At 45.4% G+C, this 23977-nt stretch overlaps 1 protein-coding gene across 5 annotated transcripts in view; it reads right to left on the bottom strand.

Annotated features, from left to right (window-relative positions):
• Positions 1-23977, bottom strand: part of FARS2 (phenylalanyl-tRNA synthetase 2, mitochondrial) — a 418607-nt gene that overhangs the window by 291898 nt on the left and 102732 nt on the right. For 4 of the 5 annotated variants that reach the window (XM_019542835.1, XM_019542833.1, XM_019542828.1 and 1 more), the window contains exon 4: positions 22393-23030. In XM_019542835.1, coding sequence (XP_019398380.1) covers positions 22393-23022 — 630 coding nt within the window. In that variant the 5' untranslated portion in view covers positions 23023-23030. The remainder of the gene's footprint in view (positions 1-22392; positions 23031-23977) is intronic. The other variant, XM_019542821.1, reaches the window with a different exon arrangement.

Here is a 23977-nt window from a genome sequence, read left to right as displayed (position 1 = left end):
GCTCTAAGGACTAGCTCCAGCCTGTGGACCGTGTTCGACAGCAATGATATAAAATGAACTCTAGGGCTGTAGAACCAACAAATATAGCAAAATAAAAGAAAACAAATGAAGGTCCAAAAATGCAGTTGGGAGGCAATATTTGTGTTGAAAAATGAACTAAGATTTTGTCTGTGCTGGGAAGGGTTTGCTGTGAGCTATACCAGTATAACTATCCTGGCCACCCTTTCTAACACAGAGACAGATTATAGTAGCCAAAAGAATACTTCTGACTATATAAACTTATTATAATTTCAAGTGGAATAAGATATATTAGCAACAGAATTTTAAAAATAATAATAATAATAATAATATATTTTTTAAAAATCACATCCTTGCCTGACAGGCATGTCATGTAAATCAGACCTCAGTGTACTTCAAGATAGACAAGTAACCACAATGTAAAGCTCTATTAACTGGATACAGACATGCAGGCATGTGCAGTCTGTGGCTCCGCAAACCTCTTTGCCATGCCACAATCTGCATATATTGCTCATTAAACTATGCATGATGCTGCAAATTTGCAGCGGCGGGTCAAATTTTGTTACCATGATTTCCTGGTAGCAAAAAAATCCCTGAAAAAAAAGCAGTGCAAAGCACATCAAAGTGTCATGCACTGGGACAAATGCGAAGATGGGGGAGCAGACAGCCCAGGACTGCCTGCTCCCCCATCTCTGCATGCTGCGGAGCCCCCATGCTGAGGCACCCTACACCCTACCCAGCCACTTCCTAGCAGGCTGGAGAGCAGCGTGGCTCAAGATGGGAGAGCAGGCTGCCCTGGACTGCCTGCTCCTCTGTCTCCAGGTGCAGTAGAGCTCCTACACTGAGGCACGTGGAGGCAGGGGAGCAACCAGCCCAGGGCTGCCTGCTTTCCCATCTCAAGGCACACTGCACCCCAGCCAGCCATGGAGCAATAGGAGCACACTACATTTGCCCCGGTGCATGCCACTTTGATGTGCTTTGCACTGTTTTTTTTTAGGGTTTTTTTTTTCTATTGGGAAATTGCAGTAGCAAATTTTGCACCAGCACTGCAAATCAGCAGTGCTATGCATGGTTTAATGTGCAACACCTGCAGTTTGTGGCACCACAAACCACACATGTCTACACGTCTGGATTTGGTCAATCTCTATCAAGAACCACACTGAGTCCAGGGCTGCCTGCTTCCCCATCTCCACGTGCCAGTCCCCGGCTGGCCCGGCCACAGGGTGCCTCAGCATAGGGGCTGCCTGCTGGCTAGCCCTGCACAGAAGCACCCTGTGCCCCAGCCAGCAGCACAAATTTGTGTTGCTGCCAAGTGGACGCCCCTGCTTATGTGGACATGGGCATTGAGAGCAGCACTAATTAGTACCTTTGCTGGCATTTTCCACAGAGGCCTGGTTTACAGATTTCTTGAACTAGTAATTGTTGTACCAGTATGATTCATACTTCAAAAGTGGTTGCACCAGTATAAAAGAGACTTTATACCACTACAGTTTATTTCTTCTCTCAGAGGAATAAAGTTACAGCAGTATAAATATTTTTTTATCTTGGTACACCTGTGTCCAAGACAGGATTATTGTGCCACTTACCTGTGAGTGAAACTAAGGTTTGAACAGGATGAAGACAAACCTTCGGAGTCCCAACCTGTTTAGTACCTAATTCTAAATTGCTACCACAGAAAGCTTCTCCAAATGGAGGGATGTTAGCAATTTCACATAAAGTGTTAGCACATCTAAGCAGCAGCAATTTTGTCTGTATTTACTACCAAATGCTGTTTAAGGAAGAAAGTCAAAGCATTTCCTAACTGATATTAAAGTGCCAACTTTTGATTTACCAACTTTGACAAATATTTCTATAAATAAGGAATCAGTTATACTCAGAATCCACTTACTAATATCAAACCATTTTCATATATTTTTAATGTTCTACAGCACATACACTGATGGATTACCAATGACATTTATCTTGTGTTGGTGCATCAACAAGAAAATGTACTGCCACCCCGATCAGTCCCTGACACAGCAAAACTTGTAAGATCATGCCCCAGCTCCAGCACTGACAGTCACTGAAGAGCTACACAAGCCAGTTGTTAATAATGGAATACACTTTGCTGTTTACTGACTAGCTGTTTGCTTGGGGTGAAAGAAACAAAAATTATTTCAGACAGCAAGTCTGCTCAGCTTTCTTCTTAATCTCTGCAACCTTCAGTCTTCATTCCAACAAAGACAGCAAACAAATTTTATTTCTATTTTTTAAAATCTACCCAAGCTGTTTCTGCAAACATTATGTAATCATCCTGTTTTAAAGAAAGATGGCAAACATTTCATGGAGTGACAATGAAAAAGTTACCATACAAGGGATGTCAGCTTCATAATGCTGGATTACAGAAGGCAGGACAGAGATTTACTTTACAGACTTAACTGAACCAGAGGTGCATAAACTTTTGTTAGCCAGAGCCAACTTCATCAGGTTCTGCTTCTGTACTTCATTTCTTTAACCAAATGATCGTTTCAAAATACACCTGGAGAAGAAATTTGCTTTTTCTTTCCTGACTGAAGTATTGCATTACCTCTTAATTTAAACTGAAATATGCACTTTCATTTCTGATCTGCCTGGAAAAGACAGAGCAAGAGAAAGCTTGAAATCTTTATTTTATTTAAAGAGGGCTATCCAAAGTTCTATGCACCCTGATGGGATGGGCAGACAAACTAGCTACCACAAGATAGAAGAGGATCACGGGCTTTGCTACACATCAACTGCTCTAATCCCATGGAAGATGAAAGCAAAACCTGTGGTAGTTTAGCCACTTTCATTGAGCCCTCCTTTCACAGGGGCTAACCTACCATGGTTTTCCTTTCATCTGCCTTGGGGTAAGAATGTACGCACAAGCTGTTAACATGGAGTAGAGGACACATGGGAAAGTTCCACTTCCTTCCAAACCTCTTGTTTGTCCACCCATATCCTAATATAATCAAACATAATTACATATCATTACATTAAACCCCAGCAGCACTGAAATAGTTTCCAAGGAAACTATGCCAGCCAGCCAGCCACCTACCCACTTCCTCATGTAGGAAGCCCATCCTCACTTTTTCCAGCAATTGTATCAGACAGGTGTTCTTTGCAGCACGCCTGGAAAAATCATCAAATTTTCAAAGTAAAGGAGGCAGAGATTAGGAGCCTGTACAAAGAACACTCTCCTAAGCACAGCCTCTTCTTTCCAACAAGAATGATCTAGTTGTGGCACTATGGCATGAGGGATGCCTATTGAGGCAGGCCAGGTGCAGGTGATTTAGGACTGTACAGGTCAGAACCAGCAGTGAGCAGAACCTGGAGCACTGGTATTCCATGGCTGTGTTTTGCACCAGCTGCTGTCTCCAGGTAGTTCTAAGAAAAGATCACAATCCCCTAACTACGTATAGATAGTAAACATCTGCAGATAGGGATCTAATACTATGGGTGGATCTAGAATTTTGCAAAGTGAGGTGTATCATCGTATATAAAACAACAATTTTTTCTCCATGTAAAAATAAACTAGAAACGTTACTAATTTCTAAGGACCTAGGGCTGTGGAATTCCAGCGTGTTGGAGAAGACTGCATACTTGTGTATAGGTGCCCATTTAGTGTTGTTAAACAGTAGGAAGAAAAAAGTGTCCCAGACTAGCATATGGTATTCCATGTGGTTTCCAAATCTTAAATTCTTTTGATAGCTATAGACAAAGATTTTCATCATCTGTCTACAGAACATCCTATTCCTAAAGACACATAGAAACATCTTCTGGAATGCTCACATTTAGCACTAATACCAATAGACACAGTTAATATTAGCTGTGTTTCATCCTTTCCCCTTTGCGGTCTGTGTTCTAGGACTTTGAAAAAAAGAGACATGCACAAAATGCAACACTGAGGAAGGTCTTTTACACCAACAGATAAGCCTGAACTCAAAGATGAAGTGGTACAAAACTTCACCCAAACAGCAATTCACATATTTCAATTTCTCCACTGTAATACATTGAAAACTTAGTACATTTTCACATGAGCTGCTAACTCTGCCATGTAGAAATGTGAATTTCACAGAAAACCAGGTGATCAGAAAAAAAATTTAATCTTTCAAACAGTAGGGGTGTCTCTATTTGGAAAATATAAATGGCTGATATCCCTTTTTTCTCTGGAAAAAAAAATTATTTTCCCAAACATGGAGGGTGAGGGAATTCTGAATCAGAGAAATGAACTGTGCTGCTTCAAACGCGCTACTTTCATGGCATTTCTATATAAAAGCAGGTGGCAAATTTATGCATAATTATTTATTGCACAGTTACACACATGTAGACGTGACGTGGGAGCAAGTTGCCACTTGGGGCCAACTTGAGGCCCCAGGGTAGAGCTGTTTCTATGGCAGCCCCTGCCTCAAGACTATAAAAGTCTGCTGACTCTCAGAGCCCGAGGCACACCAGCAGGGAGTCTGAGGTTACTCCAAGCCCCTGTGTTCCCGCAGACCAGCTGAGGGCAAACCGCAGATCAGCTGCCCTAGCCTGACTGCGCCCCGACATGGCTGCCAGGCCCATGCTGTCCAGGTCTGCAGGCAGATCCAGGCTGATGAAGACTCCAGCCAGGCCTGCCAGCCCCCAGGTCCAGCTGTAGGCATCTTCTGGGTGCCAGGGCCAGCTCAACCTGCATGCAGACCACTCCCAGTAGCCTGCCCTGATTTTGCAATTCCTATGGGGCATTGCCTCTGCCGTGCGGCTCAGTGCCATGCTGAGCCCCTGTGCTGGGCACCGCAGGTAGCTGTCCAGGCCTGGCAGCACAGGGACAGCTGAGCAGGGGCCCAGAGAGCTTGTGAGGGACCCATGATGGCATCCTCATCCACAGCCGTGCCCACGCCTGTGCCCACCACATGGGGCCCCAACTGGTCCATGGAGGAGACTGGTTACCTTGTGGCACTGGGAAGCGAGGTGGAGGTGCGGCATGAGCTCAAGCAGGGCGAGCTCTCTAAAACCCGCATCTATGAATGGCTTTCAGCCCAGATGTGGGAGCATGGGCATGACAAGGCTTTGTGAGCACAGTAGTTTTCCATCACTGACTACAATGATCAGTTGACAAGTGCCAGTAAGTCCATACCCTTTATGCGGCTGCTGACAGACATCCTTGCACCCTGGGACCCAGCCCATAGCCTTGCTATCTACAACAGTACCAGTGGCCTGCCCGAGCCCCCAACCCAGCCTGGTACCCCCCAGTGACACATCACTGGGAGAAGGCCCCTAGGGCATCCAGCAGCCCATCCTGCCAAGCTCCTAGGCTGCAACCTCCACCAGCAGCTCAGGGAGCCTGGGCTAGCACCTGCCCCTACAGCTCCACAGCCCCAGCCCCAGCCCTGAGGTATGGCAGGTCATGACACTGCCAGCCACCAGCAGTGCCAACTTCTCCCGGGGTGGGGGGGGAGTGCAGGGGTAGAGGCCCTGGCCACATGCCCGCCTGCCACACCCCGCCATCTGAGGACATTGCCCAGAGTTGCACACCATCACCAAAAGCCATGATCATGGGCAATCATCAGCCATGCCAGCCAGACCACATGGTAAACCCCACTCTAGATGGATGGCCCTCTGCACTCCAGCCCTCTACCCCCAGCCCCTGCTCCACCTCCCCACCCAGGCAACCCACACTCCCCTGGCCCTGGGTTCCCTGACTACAGCATGCAGGAAGGTGGGACACAATGCCAAACTTTATTGAGCAGTCCATGCCCCCACAGCTAAGTGGTCATGGGCTTCTCACATGCCAAGGAACATGCCAATGCTGGCAGTGATATCCTTAGCTACAAGGGGCAGGGACATGTAGTGCAGTTACATGTAGCCCTCCAGGCAGCAGCAAAGGTTGCAGGGTAACCCAGGCTTGCCCCCCATGCTGTCATAGCTCAGGGTCCTGTACCAGGTGCACAAGTGCACCAACAGCACCATGGCCAGCAGCAGCAGCAGGAGATAGTGGGTTGGGCACCTCTGGTCTACACAAACAGCTCCTTGTACACCACCTGAGGCACATGCAGCAGGGGCATGCTTGGGGTGCAGCAGCAGTGTGGGCAGGGGGGAGGGGATGGCCCTAAGGGTGCCTCCCCAAAGACCCCTGCAGGGAGGGCAGGCAGGCAGAAGACTCCTCATTCCAGGCATCTGGGAGCCTTGCACTCCCTGTGTTAGGGTAGCTTGTCACATTTAACTTTAGTTGCACCTGCTTAAGTGGAGAATTATAGTATTATTTGAACTTTGCTTTTATATTCAGCCTCATTTAACCATTGCTTACTTTTTTGTATAGCCTTATTATTTGCACTTTTCTCCTGCATTTAGCCTTGAGCTCACGTTCACAGGCAGCTTATGTTCCAGCGTTATCAACATAGGCATGAGAAATGTAAGCCTTGTTACTAGCTCAAATTAACTGAACTTGGCATTAACCGACTAATTCAGAGTGATGACATAATTGGATATCTTAACACAGAGTTATAAGAGGGGACCAATTAGATAGTGCCCAATGGCAGAGCCCTTGGAATTTCCAGAGTTGACGGACAGACCAAATTAGGAATCCGGAGCATGCCCTAATTAAGACACTGGTAAAAGACCAAATTAAGATGTGTGCATGTGATGGGTTTGTTGGAACAAAGGAATTGTTCCAACAATTGTCCCCAGCTGACAGATTAAAAACACGAACAAGGAAACCAATGATCACAGGGAAACCAATCAACGGTACCTGGAAATGAAAAGTCCGAGGAGTAAAGTTAAAGAAAAAGCATAAAAAGGAGGCAAGAAGGAAGTTGGGTGTGTCACCATCCAATGGCATTGTCTCTTATGGGTTTACAGGATAGAGAGAAGTCCCACATGATATATTGGTTCAAATTATACCAACCTCACGCTGGTGGGGTGAGGTTGAGCCCTGTTGGTTTTCACAATGATCACGATTTTTATTCCTTTAATATGTTGATTAAAACTCCTTACTATGCATATAACACTGCTTAGCTTTAAGAAATACCACAAACATTGAAAACACAATAACTACATATATTAGAAACAATGCTCCAAATGCATTTCCTTCCCAAACAATGCTATAAGAATTAGTATTACAAAAACAGCTACAATTACAACTAAAAGTTAAATCTGAATCACTACTATTATTTTTCATGGTATACTTACAATCCTAGAATTCCAAGAAATCAAATCCCCAGATATACTTTCATTCTCTAGTTATGGTTTTAGGATTGGTCTCAGCAGTGATAGAAATAAGTCCTCTTCCTTCGGTCCCACTCGGGTGCTCCGCAGCTTCAGCATGAACAGGAGTTTTTGTCCACAGAGAGGGTGGTTCAGGTGATCAGTCTGATCCAGTCTACACTTGCGATTCTTCCTCTGGTGTTCTGCAAGTGAGATTACCTCCAAATTGGGACTGTAGGTTACAGTTTTTATTGGGTGAGTTGCCATCTTGGGCCCCTTCTACCCAAACCTGTCACTACTCCCAAACTGGGCTCGGATCTTACTCAACAGATTTTTTGCTGAATGGTCAGTTTGTCTTCCGCAATGGAATTTGTCTGCTGACTATTCAGTTTATCTTAAATTCTTGCTTTTGGGAGATTTTCCATACCACTGCAGTGACCCACCTTTCCCAACCCCCTTTCAAAAGCTTCTAGGGTTTGATCTCTCGGGATGTTTGCTTAAGGGTCATTTTTCTTGTTCTTAGGTTAACTTGTTAAAGGCCTCTAAAGATAAGATTGAGAACCTAAGACTTTTAAGCAAACTTGTTACAAGGCCAGGCAAAGCAAGCAATGGACTAGATAAGAAGATGAACCTTGCCTTTTTGTCTAAACTGGCTAAGGGGCAAGTATTACGAGAATTTAAACTATTACATTCAATATGACAAACATCTGGACTGAAAAACAGCCATTACCCACAGAGGACCACCTTCTACTTACAGAAACTGATTGGCCACCTTTCCTGCGAAGTAGAACATCATCTGGGATTGGGTGAGACCATTTAATTACATGTTTTTCTCTCTCTCTATGTAGAAGTTATTAAGATAACATTTAATGTATTAATAAAAGTTAGATTTTAGTTAAGTTGAACTGTGTGAGGTATATTCTACATTAAACTCCAGGCTGATTATGCTTTCGTGATCTTTAGTGCCATAGGTGTGTAACACCCAAGCCCGGGCACCAGGCACTGGGTGGCAGTGCAGCAGAGTGGTTGGCATGTAGGAGGAGAAGCAGGGTCTGGAGCCACAGCAGCAGCTACTGCCAGGACCCTGGCCTGTCCCACCCTGGAAATCAGGTGGAGGAGGCAGGCTGCCCATGGCCAGCACCCAGTGGCCTGCTGGCCCCAGGGTAGCAAGTTAGGATGGAGGGCTCAGCCAGCAGCCACCTGGGCCCAGGCTTGCCAGGCTGATTTACCACGGTCCTTGGCTATCTGTGCATGCCTGATTTCCATCTGAGGCTGGGCAATGCACAGCCCGTGGTACAGAGCATTTTATCTATGAAATGTTGCAAACTCTCAGAAACAGCTTTTGTCTCATGGCTCCACAGGGCCTGCAGCTGTATGCGGGAGCGAAGCCAACCTTGGCAGCTGTGGTATGGCCTCAGGATTGCCACTGCCCACAGCCAGGACCCTGCAGATGTGCCAGCTCTGTCAGAGGAGGATCCTGAACACCTGGTCATCGCGTCAGAGGACCTGCTGGGGGACATTTGGAACCGGTGGGAGGAGGATGTGGCCCACCAGGACAGGTGTTGGGTGGAGGACGTTACTTGTGAGGAGGCACAGGACTGGTGCAAGGAGGTGTGGAACTGGGAGGACCAGGAGCTCTGGGCAGAGCCCCTGGGTCTGGCATGCAAGCAGATGGAAGCACTGCAGGAACAGGATGCCAACCAGACCCCAACCCTAGCCTCGCCTACCTCTCGGCAGGCACCCAGCAGAAGGCCCCTGCCTGGGCCTGGGAGGAGATTCTGCACCACCTCCAGCAGCCAAGAGCCCCTGGCCCGGCCTCCACCCTGGGTGCCCCACCACCTAGCCCCACTATCTGGGCCCAGCCCTGTTGCTTGCCCAGCTCCACATGGGTACACAGCCAGAGCTGCCTGCAATGGAGCCAGGACTGCACACCAGCCTTGCTGGCCCTGGACACCACCTGCCAAAGGTAGGGCCACTCATGGTGGGGGAAGCACCCATCACCATCACCCCTGGGTGAGCCCCTCCCCTGCCACACTTGCCAGAGTATGTGTACCCACAGGGGAGTGGCCAGAGGCAAGGGTGTTGGTCATCTGTCCCCGGGCTCTACGCCCTAGTCACTCCCACACCAGGATAGCACACGAAGTACATTATACATAGTTTTCACAGGGAAGAAGGTTTTTTACTGTTGGTGGGGGCAGTGAGGGTGGAGGGGAGCTGTTTGTTGGAAAGGGAAGGGGAGAGAGGCTCTGGTTGATGTGACAGAATAAAAACTTATTTTTCTGAGACACATCTTCAGTGAGTGTGGTGCTTGGGAGGAAAAGGGGAATGGGAGGGGGTCCATGGGTGGTGGTGCAGGTGGGCGGTCCCAGCCAGCACCTCCCATACCCAGTGCCCTGGCCTCTGGTGGTGGATGGAAGGCTCTCCTGGGGCCTCAGCCAGGGGGGCCCACCACTGCCAGTGCAGGTGGTGCTCCTGCTGCCAGGCATCCTCCACACATCACACCCTCTCTACCCAGACCTCATGGAAAAGCTCCCCCTGGGTCTTGCAGGTATTATGCACCTTACAGGCTATGACAATGACCCAGGGGAGGTTGTCCTTGGGGAGCTCTAGGTGGGCAGTGGGGGTGCACCAGCATACCATGAGATGGCAGAAGATACACTCCACCAGAGCACAGATCCAGCTCAGGCATCGGTTAAAGTAGGTCTGGCGGGAGTGCAGCTGGCCAGCATAGGGTCACATGAGCCAAGGCAAGAGTGGATAAGCTAGGTCCCTGATGAGGAGAGGCAGGACCACCATGGCATTCAGCTGCAGTTCTGGCACCTCTAGTGCGAAGCACTCACTCTCCACTAGGCCCAGCAGGCCAAATTTACTGAAGATGTGGACACCACCCAACCAGTGTTCATGTGCATGAAGGCCCCATGGTGGTCCAGAATGGCCTGGAGCACAATGGCCTGTAGTAGGGGCTGTCTTCATGGGGCAGGCAGGTGGCGAGGATGTGGGTCTTGTCAAGGGCCCTGACACACTAAAGAAATCCCAAAGCATGGAACCCTGCCAACACCACCAGGGAGTCATGCACATGCAGAACAGTGTCCCCCAACACATCTTCAAGGGCTCTGCACACCTCCAAGACCGCCTCCCCACCGGTGGCCTTGCTCAAACCAAACAGGTGGCCAATGTACTGCAGGCTGGTGGGCATGGCCAGCTTAAGCAGGGCAAGGGCTGGCCAGACGTCTACGGGGAAGGGGAAGCTGCATGCCAGTGTGCTGCCACTCCAAGTGGAGCCAGAGCTGCTCCAGGAGGTCCTGAAAGATGGTCCAGGTCTCAAAGAAGGCCTCCAGACACTGCTTGTTGCCCCAGGTGTGCTGGATGATATGTTGCCACCAGTCCAGGCTGGCTTGGCAGGCACAGAGGTGGCAGGGCTGGAAGGACAGAACTGTGATGGCGGCCCTGGTGGTGGCAGCCTGAGGTCCATCACTGGTATCCCTGCTGGGGTTTGGGTAGGACAGGGGTGAGTAACATAAGGTCCATGGGCAGGCCATTCTATCGGGCTGCGGGACCCCTAAAAAAATTTAGAAAAATAATATGTACTTATCTGTCCTTGGTTCCTGTCAAAGATGATAGGAGCCAGGGGAAGCCCTGGTGGGCTCCTGCAACAGCAGGGTCTACCTGGCCCCGCCCACCAGCCAGAAGCCCCAACAGGGGCTTCTGACCTAGGACCATGTGGCTGCTTGTGGCTGCACTGGCATGGAAAGCTCAGGTAAGGGGCAGGGAGGACCGTGGGCAGGGAATGAGCTGGTGCTGAGCGCAGGGGAGAAGCGGCTCCTCCCCCACCCCATTGCATAAGCTCCCTGCTGCAGCTGCTTGCAGTCCATGCAAGGCTGTCCTGAGCAGGCACAGGCAGCCACACATGGGCTATGAGTGGCTGCAGCATGGGGTGCTCGCCATGGGGCAGGAGAGGGGGCACTTTTCCCCATGCTCAGCACCAGCTTGTAACCCACCCCCACTGGGACCTGCGCGAGCTCCAGGCTTGCCTGTCAGGCTTTCCTCCTCATGGAGGAAAGTGGCCCCCCCCACTTGCTGCGCTGCCCGCCTGGAGCTTGCACCGTGGTAGGCTGCAGTGCTGCTACCACCACCACCACCTCTGTGCTGCCCAGTTTCTGAGCTCTGTGTGGGCAGCAGCAGGAAACACTGCCCGGTGTGGCAAGAGGGGGGAAGACCACTTTTCTCTGCGCTGAGCAGCTGCTGCCACCACAGCACAACTCTGACAGGCGAGCCTGGACTCAGGGCAGGGCCCAGGCTGGCAGCAGGGGTGGGTTACAAGCTGGGGCTGAGCATGGGAAAAGAAGCTCTTCCCCTGCCCCATGGCCAGCATCCCAGGCTGCAGCTGCTCACAGCTCACAGCCACTCAGGACAGCCCTACATGGGCTGCGAGCAGCCACAGCAGGAAGCATGGGCCATGGAGCTGGGGAAGGGCCGCTTTTTCCCCCCATGCTTAGCACCAGATCATTCCCTGCTGGTGAGTGCAGGGTCAGGGCTGCATATTGCCCCCCACCTGTACCGTGGGGCTGAGGGGGGGCCCTGGGAGTGAGCAGGCACAGGAGCCAGCAGGAGTGTGGGGCCCACACCAGTGTCCCAGGCCCTGAACAGAGCAGCAGGAGTACAGGATCCCAGCTGGCAGGGGTTCTATGGAGCCAGGCCAGCTACCCTCTCTCCCTGCTGGTGCAGCCCAGCCCAGCTCCACAGACCCCTGCCAGCCTGAGCCCCACTCTGGGCCTCACCAGCGCTGGCCCTGGGACATTGGTTCCAAGACATTGGGACATTGGTCCCAAGTTAGTGACTGGGGGTGGGGGACCTGTTAAGGGGCAGGACTACCCATGTGGCTGTCAACAGCCTGCCAGAACTGGGTATGCGGTTCTCCGCCCAAAATAATTGCCCACCCCTGGGCTAGGAGGACAGGGCGGAGGTGGCAGGTGTGCAGTGGCAGCCCTGAGACAGAGCACAGCGAGTGGACACATGATTGCTGCATGTTGGGGAGCCATGACGGGTAAGACAGCCATGAGCCAGGAGGCTGGCATGACAGGCCAACAGGAGCAGGGGCACTGATTCTCGCTCCCAAGGGCAGGTGCTGGAGCAGCCATGGCAGAGGGATGTGCACAGGGGGTGAGGAGAGTGCTGCCCACTGGGCACGCTGCTCCTGTCCAGGGAAATGGCTGGGCAGGGAGCAGTCAGTGGGGTGGGCTTTTGAAGAGGATTGCTGGCAGCTCCAGCTGGAGCCTAGAGCTCCCCCCAGTGGCAGCAGGGGCTATTGCAGGGCCCCAGGAATGGGAGCAAAGTGGAAGCAAGTCTGCTTCTGCTTCCTTGCACGTGTAGATACATACCTGGCACCATCTACTCATAATTTACTTGCGAGGAAACTGGTGCCGCATCAGATGCACATGTAGACAGGCACAGATACTGACCCATGACAACATTTCAAAATTAAATGCCACTGATTCCCCCATTTCTTCACGTCTCTAGTAGTAATGAAGCCAACCAAGAATACAGCATGTATCAGCAGGAATGGTTATGGTCCAAAATTCAAGTTCTTAAACAAATGAGTAAAAGAAAATCTGCTCAACTTCTAACCTATCTATTAAGGATCTTCTCACAAATCCAGCTGTTGAAACAAGAGACATAATAGTGTCCTGACCTACTTCTGGCAAATCTTTTTGTCAGTAAGAAATGTAACACATACAGACTTATTTTACTTCCATAACCACTGCCTTGAAAAAAAAATTCTGCGAGGATTTTAGTTTATTTAAATGTTACTTAATGGATTACATAACTAAAGAAAGTCTCACAACACCCTGTGAGACAGATAATCCCTTACACAGATGGGAGAAAGCAAAACAAAACTGAGTAAAAAAATAAAAAATACTTCACAGTTTACTCCACAGAAAAGGGAAAGATTTAAAAAAAAGTATGTTGAAACTGAGATACGTGAAAGCACATAAATAAGCTGAATGCACACAGACCCAGCTTCTGCACTTTTATGGGCTTTGTAAGTGCAGCACTCAAGATTCTTCCTCTTCTACAAACACCTGACAGCAAAACTAGAAAAGGTTCAGAAAAAGGAAACAAAATGATTAGTGGTGGAGCTGAAACTTCAAACTGAAACTTATTAATGGATGCACAGAACTCCTCTTGTCCTCCACCCAGTTTTACATCAAAGACACTTTACAGATTTTTAGAGAAATTAATCCTGGTCACATTAGATACACTATAATGGAAAACAGAATTAGGCCTGGGCAGTTTAACATGCTAAGGGAAAAAGGAGAGGGGAAATAAGAGAAGAATGTAGAATGTATTTCACAATCTGGACTCAGTCAGTCAGGTATTCCTTCTCTATCCTAATATTTACAAACAAGACCAGGAGACCTCTTAATTAAGTAAATGAGGAAGCAATATATTTAAGAGAAATAAAAGATTTAAGGGTTTTGCATTTCATATAGGATGTTATTATGGTGAACAATTTAGTAAAATAAGAAAAGGAGTAACACATATATGCAAATTAGAAGACCATCTGCATTTATACCACCTAGGACAACAGTCTTTACACAACAGCCTATAAACACTATCGGCCATGGGGTCTGGAAGTAATTTTCCCCATAATGATACAGAACTGAAATACCAGAAGCCATACATAGATTCTAACTGTGCCCATTCTGGAGAGGCAGTCCCTATTTTTAACAAAAATTTAAATTTTCCCATTGTGTCCTAGCAACAAATTCACCATCTGCTCCAATACATTTCAATGAAGACTAAATATGTATCCATATTTTTCCTCCAAATGTCCCTATTTATAACTTCCACATGTTAGCATGCATGCACATTATAGGACTTTTTGTCTTTCTCAGAACGACCTATTAGATCCAGGATGCTGAACTAGAATATAATTCCTATATTCTCAGTTCTATTTCTCTAAAAATCATGCTAAACTTGATCTATCTTGGAAAATACCCTTCAAGCTCTCTCCAATTTTTAATATTTGTTGTCAGCTGAAGTATATCTTGTGATAGTCACTGAGTTTGTACTGGCTCCCTCTAGTGGCTAATACACCTGAAATTTAGGATTTTGTTTTCAAAATAAATCTCTCAATAGGTGAACAACTGAACTCAAAAATCTCTGTACAGTATATGAGTCTCTGCATCCATCTTACATTTTAAGTTAAAAAAGGTTAATTATGGGTAAATAAGTCTTGTTATCAGAAGAAAGTTGTTATTTCAAATCTTTTAACAGTTGTGTTAATACTGTCAGTCCAAACAACTTACAAAATCAAAAGACACGCAAGGTAAAAATTTTGCCTGCTTCTCAACAAAACTCATCATTTACCTGCTGCTGAATGACTGGGGTCAGTTGGTGTTTTCTTTTATGTTCAGAATCAAAGTGAATTCGCAAATTTATACAGTGCACTGGTTGCAGCCACTTTTATTCCATCCTTGCTCTAAGCGTTACATGCATATAATTCTACAAACAATTAAATAACTGTAATGAACACTTGTTTGAATAAAAATTGAAAATTTGTGTTAATAGTGTCCAAGGCTATTTTATAGACAGCTCTACTGGAATAGATGTAGAAGTTGTTATTTTTATTTTTAAGCACTTGAATGTCCTAAAATGAAAGTCTTTTGTATTTGTGTGAATATGCAAACACACCTACAAAGCTTCAGAATAGAAATTTGTGCTTAGCTGTTAAGAAATCTAAGATTACTTTCCTTATTTATGCAAGATTTAGTCCCCCAGTCAGGGTGCAGACATAATGGCATGTGGCGCAGGTGACCAATTATAAGCGATGAATTATGAATAGCCTATAATCCAAGACATAACTCAATCAAATAATTTGTTAACACCTCCCAGACTGAACTACAGCTAGAGTATTTCTCAAACTATTTTAAATAATGAACAAATTAATAAAGATTTCAAAGAACATTCATGGATATTTTGTAAAAACTAAAAGGGATATATGTTTGAAAAATTACTCCCTATGAACACTTTCCTATATCTAACACTGATCACTAAAATAAAATGTGGAACAGCTCTGCCTTGTATTGTCCATAATGCCCATTCAAGCTGAACTGGTGTTTTTATGCAAACATATTTTTTATGTTTGGATATCACAAAGATTTGAAACCATTTCAAATTCAAACTATGTGATCTTTAGCACTTCCTATTTTCTGACTTCTTGCAGGTAGAAAAAGGACAAATAATATAACCGGAAAGTGGAAGAGAAAGCAATAAGGTAGTGTAATGAACTTGCTAAATTGTATGCAATTGCCATTCCTAACACATGTAATCAGATCAATTCCATTGTGTGTCACACATCATACTGACAATGAAGCTTTTTCTTTAGCTGAGTTTGTTGGAACTACAGCTTTAGGACTCAGCTGCAGTAGCCTCCATCCAAAATACTGCTGTAAAATTTCTAATCGCTATGCAATATATGGCATCCATTCATCAGTGAGTGACACTGGACATTGCAGTTATTCTGCTGACTGGTGGTGCATTTTTTCTTGTGGCTGTAGGTAACAATATTAGACTTGCAGGTCCTGTCACAGTGGTCACAGGTGTACATGGTGTTAGGGGCTATTGTACAGACAAGCTGTTTCCTTCAGTCACATTTCTGTTATAATTCAAGTAACCATTTCTTGTCGTAATGTTGGACTCAACTGAGAAGGGAGTGCCACTCTGTCCTGTCTCCTGTTAAAGCCTCTCAAAGGCTTGGGTTGATTCCAAAAACTTCCGTGTCTCGCTTGCACATGTCTTTGAAACTCGATTTTGGGTGCCCAATCTTCTCTCCCCACTGTGGCAGGGCACTGGTAGTGCCTGCTACTTTAAAGACAGGGCCAAGGTGGGGCAGGTGCCTGATTGGGGTGGCCATTTTAAGACCCAGCTCCCTGAGCTGAGGGCAGTTCATGATCAACCAGCAGAGGAGAAACACCTCTCTGCTGAGCTCTGCCCAGAACACTGCGGAGGACAGGGCAAGCCTATGGGGATGGAGAAGGCCTTGTTTGTCCTGAGTAAAATATGAAATCGCACCCTGCCGGGCAAGTGGGGTGTGGTGGGGCTTCCTGTGGCAGGGGAGTCCCCAAGAAATGCCAGGCCAATCACTTTACCGGTGAAAGGTGAGTGTAGGCCCAGCTCCCACATCCCTGATGGGTTCAACCGGTATAGGGGGAGCCCAGGCACATGGGAGTCCTGAGGCAGGACCCAGGTCGGTGGAGGGACCTGGAGCAACACCCAGGATCTTTGCGAGTCCTGTGGCTGCAGGGACCAGGCACGGCTAGAGCCACCTGAGCCTCACAGAGTATAATACCCTAGAGCAAAGGGCCAGGCAGGGCTACGACCACCTGAGCCAGATGGGGTGTCAGACCCCAGTGATCCCCAGTGAGGAGGCCGATGTCTTGGAGCCCAGTATGTGTTTGTTTGCCTGTTTTTGTGTATGCATTATGAAAGACACAGTGCAAACCACTGATGGATTTCATCTGCAAGGCTTGGGATGCAGTGTAGGGGTGAAATGGAGTGGCAGATATTCCCCTAAACATTGGGGTTTCAAATGGGCAGCCTCCCTCCTGATTAACATCCCAATATTATTATATCAAGGCATGGCAGACAAATGAAGTGGGTAGCTGACCTATAGACAGGAAGCAAGCCAGTACTTGCACTGGGCATGAAAGCTTGCCCCTGTCACACCCACCTACAGTTCGCCCATACAGGATGTCCTTCTGGATACACCCATCTTCCATCTTGCAGAGATGTCAAGGCATTGCTGTTTGAGTAGCATGGTGATGGTTAGCAGGTTGGCTTTGGTGATGACCTCTCTGTCAGTGATTCTATCTTGCCACCTGATGTCAAGAATCCACTGTAAGCAGCATAGGTGGAAGTTTTTCAGCTTCTTTTCTTGATATGCATATGATGCCAAGTCTCACTGCTATGTATAAGGACACTGAGGACACAGGTTTTGTACACAAGCAGCTTAGTTTTGATTGCAGCTTTTGCATGGTTCCAGACTCATTTAGAGAGCTTACTGAATGTGGTAGCAGCCTTTCCAATGAGTATATTTAGCTCTTTATCCAGTGATAGGTTATCAGGGCTGATGGATGGTGACTGACAAACACCCTGTCCTCAGTCCACAGTCTTATTAATGCTGATGGTCAGGGCAAACATCCTGCAAGCATGGGAGATGCAATTCATAAGTATTTGTAGCTGGCCTCTTCATGGATGGTGAGTGCAGCATCATGAGCAAAAAGGAGCTCCCTAATAAGTACGTGCCTCACTTTTGTCTTGGACTTTAGAAGTGATAGAGTGCAGTTTGCCATATGATCTTATGTGAAGAAAGAATATGCCTTCCTTCAAGCCATAAAAAGCATAATGCAGCAGCATAGACAAGAAGATCCCAAAAAGTGTGTGTGCGCGCCAGAACACAACCCTGCTTTACTCCACTCTTCATTTCAAATCTGTCAGAGGTTGATCCATCAAACTGAATGTGGCCTGCACGTTGCCACAGAAGAAGCATATCACAGTGAGTAATTTTGGGGGGCATCCAATCTTTACTCGGACCTTGAACAAGCCTGCTCTGCTGACAGTGTCAACGGCTTTCATTGTGTTGACAGATGTTATGTACAGTGGCTTATTTTGTTCTCTGCATTTTTCTTGCAGTTGGCATAAGGAGAATACCATGTCCACTACTGATCTCCCTGCTCTGAATCCACACTGTGATTCTGGGTAGACATGATCAGCAAGTTGCTGCAAGCATTTCAGGATGACTCTGGCAAAAGCCTTGCCTGTGATGCTGAGGAGAGAGATGCCACTGTAGTTGTTGAGGTCACCCTTGTCTCCCTTCTTCTTGTAGACAGTGATCATGTTAGCATCATACATATCCTGGGGTACTTGACCTTCCTTCCACGCTAGGATTTGATGAAGATGTGGTAGCAAACTAGTCTTCCTGCAATTGAGAACCTCAGCTATAGACTATATCATGATTACAAAAAGGAAGGGCTAAGATAGAGTGGCAACCACTAGCATTCAAGCCACCTCTGTTGAATGGGATACCACTTAAGCATAAATATAAAGACTTGATGTCAAATGTTTTTCCCCATTTATAAATCACATTTTTCTGTCTCTCTCTTCCCCCTCTCCCCTCTACTCCCTTTTCACAAAAGTTAGATCCTTCTCAAGCCGTTAAGTAGCTTAGAAATCTTGATGAGGCAATCAAAGGACAAAACACGAAAAGGCTAATGCCCTTCAGCATTTCAGCATGAAATAAATCCATGGTGTTATTTTAGGAATTGGAATTTTCACTTCACTCTTGCAATTAAGTTTGTAATGATTTGTTTATGTTACCATATGCTATATCTGTATTAACTTGAAAATTCAAGACGAAAACAAAGTTTTCAAACCCTATGAAGTGAACTTTGTATGGCATATCACTTCGTAGCCCTTCCAACAAATGGACATTGGTGCTTTTGCTATGCCGTCTCATTATTGTTTACTCTAAGACAGTTTTTTTCCAGACAGAAAATATCTTTTCCTGGCAAGTAAGCATACAGCTACGATTCAAGAATACATCGCATGTGAACATTCTCTGACAATACATCAAGCATTTTGAGAAAAAAGTGAATGAAAAGAGAAAGCAGGGAGAAACCTCTTATTAAAGGCTGCAATCAGATCTAGATGAAGGGGTTGGGGAGTTTTAGTTATAGGAAAATTTTGTAGCGTCTTTGTTAATCCATAATTAAGGTAGTAAAAGAGTGATGTTATAGCCAAGACGGTTCAGAAATTATGTAAGAAGGAAGGACTTTTTAGGCTGATATCTCTCATTGGACCAACTATGTAGCTGGGATAAAGTTAAACAAGCTTTCCAGTGCAATACACTCTTCATCAGGTTTCATTTCACAGGAAGCCAGGCATAGCATAATGAAAAAAACAGCAGAAGCTAAGAGAAATTCTCAAGAATAGCAAACATAATTAGCAGAAGAAAATAAACTGATCATTGGGAGTTCAAGATCTATCAAAAGGGAGGAGGGTCATTCTCACCTTTCTGTGGAAAGAATTCAGGAATTGGGTAAAATACAATGTGCCAAAAAGCCTTATCAATGTTTAGCCCTTGGTTCTTCATGTAGCATCTTTTATTGGACCAACTATGTAGTTGGGATAAAGTTAGACAAGCTTTCAAATGCAAGACATTATTCCTCAGGTCTGTGATCAAATGAAGTTAGGCACAGCATCGTATAAAATCCTTGCCTTCATAATTAAGCTAGCTTACAAGAAAGAAACAATTCTGACCTAGGGCATGACATTTCTTAAAGGATCCATTCTTGAACAAATTTAATCAACCAATTTCCCTTCAAATTTTCAAAAAATTATTCTTTTTTTCAGACTGGGTACAGTAATTTTGAGAAGACTATGCCACATTCTTCATACCTACATAGCTGAAGCCCTGCTTTACATGAATTACTCAACTCAACAGTAACTGGTAGTGCAAGTGGCATTTCCACAATAGTAGTATATCCATTATATATACACATAATATATAATGAACATAGCTAATCCACTGTGTGTGTGTGTGTGTGTGTGTGTGTGTACACATACATATACACACATACAATGTACTGACATAGGCATAAAATAATGTTTTAGTTTCTTATATAGGCAGGAACAGAGCTACAGAAAATATGACAATTACACAGGATCTTTTTTTGGTACCAAAGCAGATGGTCATAAACATATTGTACCAAAAAAAATAACATGCATTATGGAAGTGACTTGTGTTTTGAGTAGAAGCATACCCATTTGTGTGATAAGTATGATATAGGTGGAGATGTTCAAGCCACTAGAAGGAAAAGAAGGCTTTCCTCTTCCTCTCCTCTAGTAAGCAAGCCCCATTATTCTTCTGTTCTAGGCTCCCTTTTCACATATTGGCATCAATTTTAAGAATGTTACCATATTTACTCAAATGCAAGATAAAGTCTTTTTTCCCCAATCAGCAGGGAGGAAAAAGCCCCTTGTCTTCCATTTTCATACAAGGAAAGCTCATTAAATACCCTGTATGTCATTAAACTACTACCAAAAGCAGCATGTGCTCAATAATGGAAACCAACTATGAAATTGATTAAATGCAGCTAATAAACACTGAGAATAACTATAAAACACATGACCCATATAAGGTAAACATCAAATAACTAAATCAGTTCTAAATCATATCAATTTAGCAGAACTCAATTGTTCCAAAAACCATACTGATTGAGTAGGCAGAACTCAATCATTCTAAATACCACATATAGTGCTAGAATGGACAAGCATCCTCCATCCCATTCCTATCACCCTGGGACTTCATATACTCCCAAATCCATTGACAGGCATCCTATGTGCAGGCCTAAGCCCACAGGTCTTGGAGTTCAGATATTGCCAGATACTACAGGCAAGTATCCTCCATCCCAGACTCTTTAGTCCGGGACTTCAGATAGCCCACAAGAAGCCAAGAAGTGATGATAGAAATATATATTTTACTTTTCTTTAAAGAAAAATGTTTGTGTCCGAGGTCAGATTAGCTAGATCAGTTCCGAATCCCTTGAATCATTCAAAAACCTTATGTAACACTACTGCTGGCAAGTATACTCTACCCCAACTCTTCAGCCTGGGGCTTCAGATACTTCCAAATCCTTTGACAAGCATCTTACATACAGGCCCAAGCCCAGACATTTGGGGTTCGGATGCTCTCAAGTTTTGCTGTACAGCCGCAGAAGCAAGATAAGGAGGAGTCTCCAATTTCCATAAAGTCGGCATGTAGCCAAGATCCTCCCACTGGAAGCTAGCCATTGGGAAACTAACTATGAGGCTCCTGTAGGGAGTCCTGTCTGTAAGCAGACAGACGTGCACCCTCCACTACACAAAGCCATTTTTAAGCCACCTATATGGTCAGGGTACTTTCTCCTGCCACTTTCATGATTGTGGTATTTCCCCTGCCAGGTGATGATGGGAATCTTTTTTTTTTTTTTTTTTTTTTTTAACATTTTATTAGAAAACAGGCAATATCAAACAGATTTAAAAAGGACCCCACCTGAGGCCTCACAAAGGGAATACAAATACAATTTCAAGAAATTACATAATACTCACATGATAAACAATGTCTCATTCACTTTGCTTAAAACTCCAGTGTTATTCAGTGAACAGCTTACCTTTGCTTCTTATATAATTACAGGTTCATGCATCAATACTTAACAGAAAGGTACTGACAAACCCCTCACCCACTCTTTCTGACAACAAAAGCTTCCCTTAGTCTATCCTATGGATAAGTTAGTGCATTGTATCTAAATAAGATATATGATAGTGCCCATTGCACACAGTCCCGCTCAGCACTGACTCTTTTTCAAGTCATGGTGAGCTACTACACTGCATACATTTTGACTTCCTCTTCTCTCCCATAGCTAAGATACACCATTTTCCCCCATTTCCTGAGTTGTGTTTCTTCACTAGCCTTAAATGTCTGGCAAATATCACCAAATGAGCCCCCAAACAGTTCACCCAGAATCCCTCAGTCCCCCCCCCAGGCTGGTACACATGATTAGTATGGCCCTGCCTCCATGAGGTGGAGCCATACCCATTTGCCCTACACCTCCTTTGCATACATATTTTTGGAGCATCCCAGGACTCATAACAAGATCACTTGGTTCCAGTCATGGGTGGGGTGCTAATTAGCATATGGATCATTTGTGAGGGCAGAGAGGTATCTGGAGTACACATGTATATTGAGCAGTTCTCAACTATGGAGTCACCATGGCTTGAAATGTTGTCGTCTCTGCTAGGACCCAGCCTAATGAACTATATGGTAAATCACGAGCTTTTTGGCTTTGGACTAATATCATGCTCATCATGTACTCTTGGTGTGGGTGCAGCATTACATAAAGGAGCAAAGATACCAACCATGCTGCCTCAGGGAAATAAGAGATAATCCACTACCTCCTGTAGTACCTTTTGCAAAGGGGTGAGGAAGTTTTTACACTTCTCAAGATGGTGAAAGGAATCATAATTCTGACCAGAGCCTGGCTTATCTGCTTATCTCCTCACATTCCAGCACCTTCATAGGATTTGGTGGCATCCCATAATTCTCCAGCAAGTTTCAGAATCACTGATGAAGCCACTGAAGACAGTTCTTACCTCATGATTGGAGAAGAGCTGAACTGCTTCCATTTGGTGGAAAATTGGGTAATGAGATCTATCAATGGTATCACGGCGGTAAACATCTCCCACAACCAGAAAGGCATCCAGCCCAGAGTGCATCAAGTCCCATTGGTGGGCTGAAGTGTGTGCTCTCAGCATGTGGGTGCAATTCAGGTAGTAGTTATCCTCTTTCTTCCTGCTGGGATGGTTTTGTGGGATAAGCAAACTATCAAAGTTTTGCTCCACTGTCACAACTGGGGAGAAATGATCATAAACAGAAAACAGCGGGGTTCCAAAGCGTCCTAGGTACTGCTTGTAAAAATGATTCTTTATCCGTTCTTTGATTAGCCACAAAGGGTGATGCCTTTGGTTATGCAAGTTCCTCCCCACATTGGACAGAATCCTCTCAGTAACATTAGTGTAGTCATCCCGGCGGTACACTTTACCATGCAGTTCCACTGTACTTGAAGTAGGTGTGTTAGCAGCAAAATTTGAAAATACGGGCCTGGACCTTACATGCATCAAATCACTGGGGGTACCTCTGACTGGGACTCTCTGTGATAAAGTTGCTCTGGAGTAACAAAGTACTCTCATAAGTTTCCAAGGGGTTGCCATCACAGTAACCATTAGGATCTAGAAAAAAAGAGCACAAAAACTATAAGCCAGGATTTTCTTTTTCTCATTATAACAATTGCAAACATTTAATGATGAATAAAAGCAGACTGCCTGTTTAATAAACTAGGCACATTTCCAGTTTTAGGCCACTACTTTACAGGGAAGTCCTATGACCCAATTACAGCTGCTTGCAGAACATATAACAAATCTGTCCTTCACTACTTCAGTATTAATGAACTCAGGCCTGATTCTGTCCTATGTGAAGCTGTCAGGATGATAACGTAAGAGAAGGGTAGAGTCTTTCATATTCTTTACATTCTATTAAAAAATAAAGTAATAGCAAAAAGATGCAAACAAAAAGCTGCGGTGAGGGTTGGCAATATGCATTTTCAATCAGAGATTTGTTTATATTAATATTCCAAGCACTAATGTACCACCATAGATTCCAGATAGGTAAATGATGCACTTAAGCAGCAGGAGCAAAGCAAAAGATGCAGTACTTTGCCTTATTTATTACACAGGTTTTGTCCACCATTAGGAAGCAGACAGGAAGAACCTCAAACATTTCATAGCAATCCATGCAAACAAAACATGAAGTATTTACTCAAATACAAGATAAAGTACTTCCCCCACAATCAGCATGGGGGAAAAAAGCCCCTTGTCTTACCTTCACATACAGGGAAACCACATTAAATACACTGTCTATCTTTGAACTGCTGCTAAAAGGAGCATAAGTTCACTAATAGAAACCAACTATAAAGCTGATTAAATACAGCCCACATTCAGCATGACTATAAAAGTCCAGAGGAGAGCCACGCGCATGATCAGAGGTCAGGAAAAGATCTTACGATGACAGGCTGAGAGACATGGGACTCTTTAGCCTGGAAAAGCATAGGCTCAGGGATGATCTGATGGCCACCTATAAGTTTATCGGGGTGACCACCAGGATCTGGGGGAACGTTTGTTC

The sequence above is a fragment of the Crocodylus porosus genome, unplaced genomic scaffold (genome assembly GCF_001723895.1).
Source record: "Crocodylus porosus isolate Cpor-Errol unplaced genomic scaffold, CroPor_comp1, whole genome shotgun sequence".
Taxonomy (NCBI): Eukaryota; Metazoa; Chordata; order Crocodylia; family Crocodylidae; genus Crocodylus; species Crocodylus porosus.
This window is presented reverse-complemented; position numbering and strand designations above follow the sequence as displayed.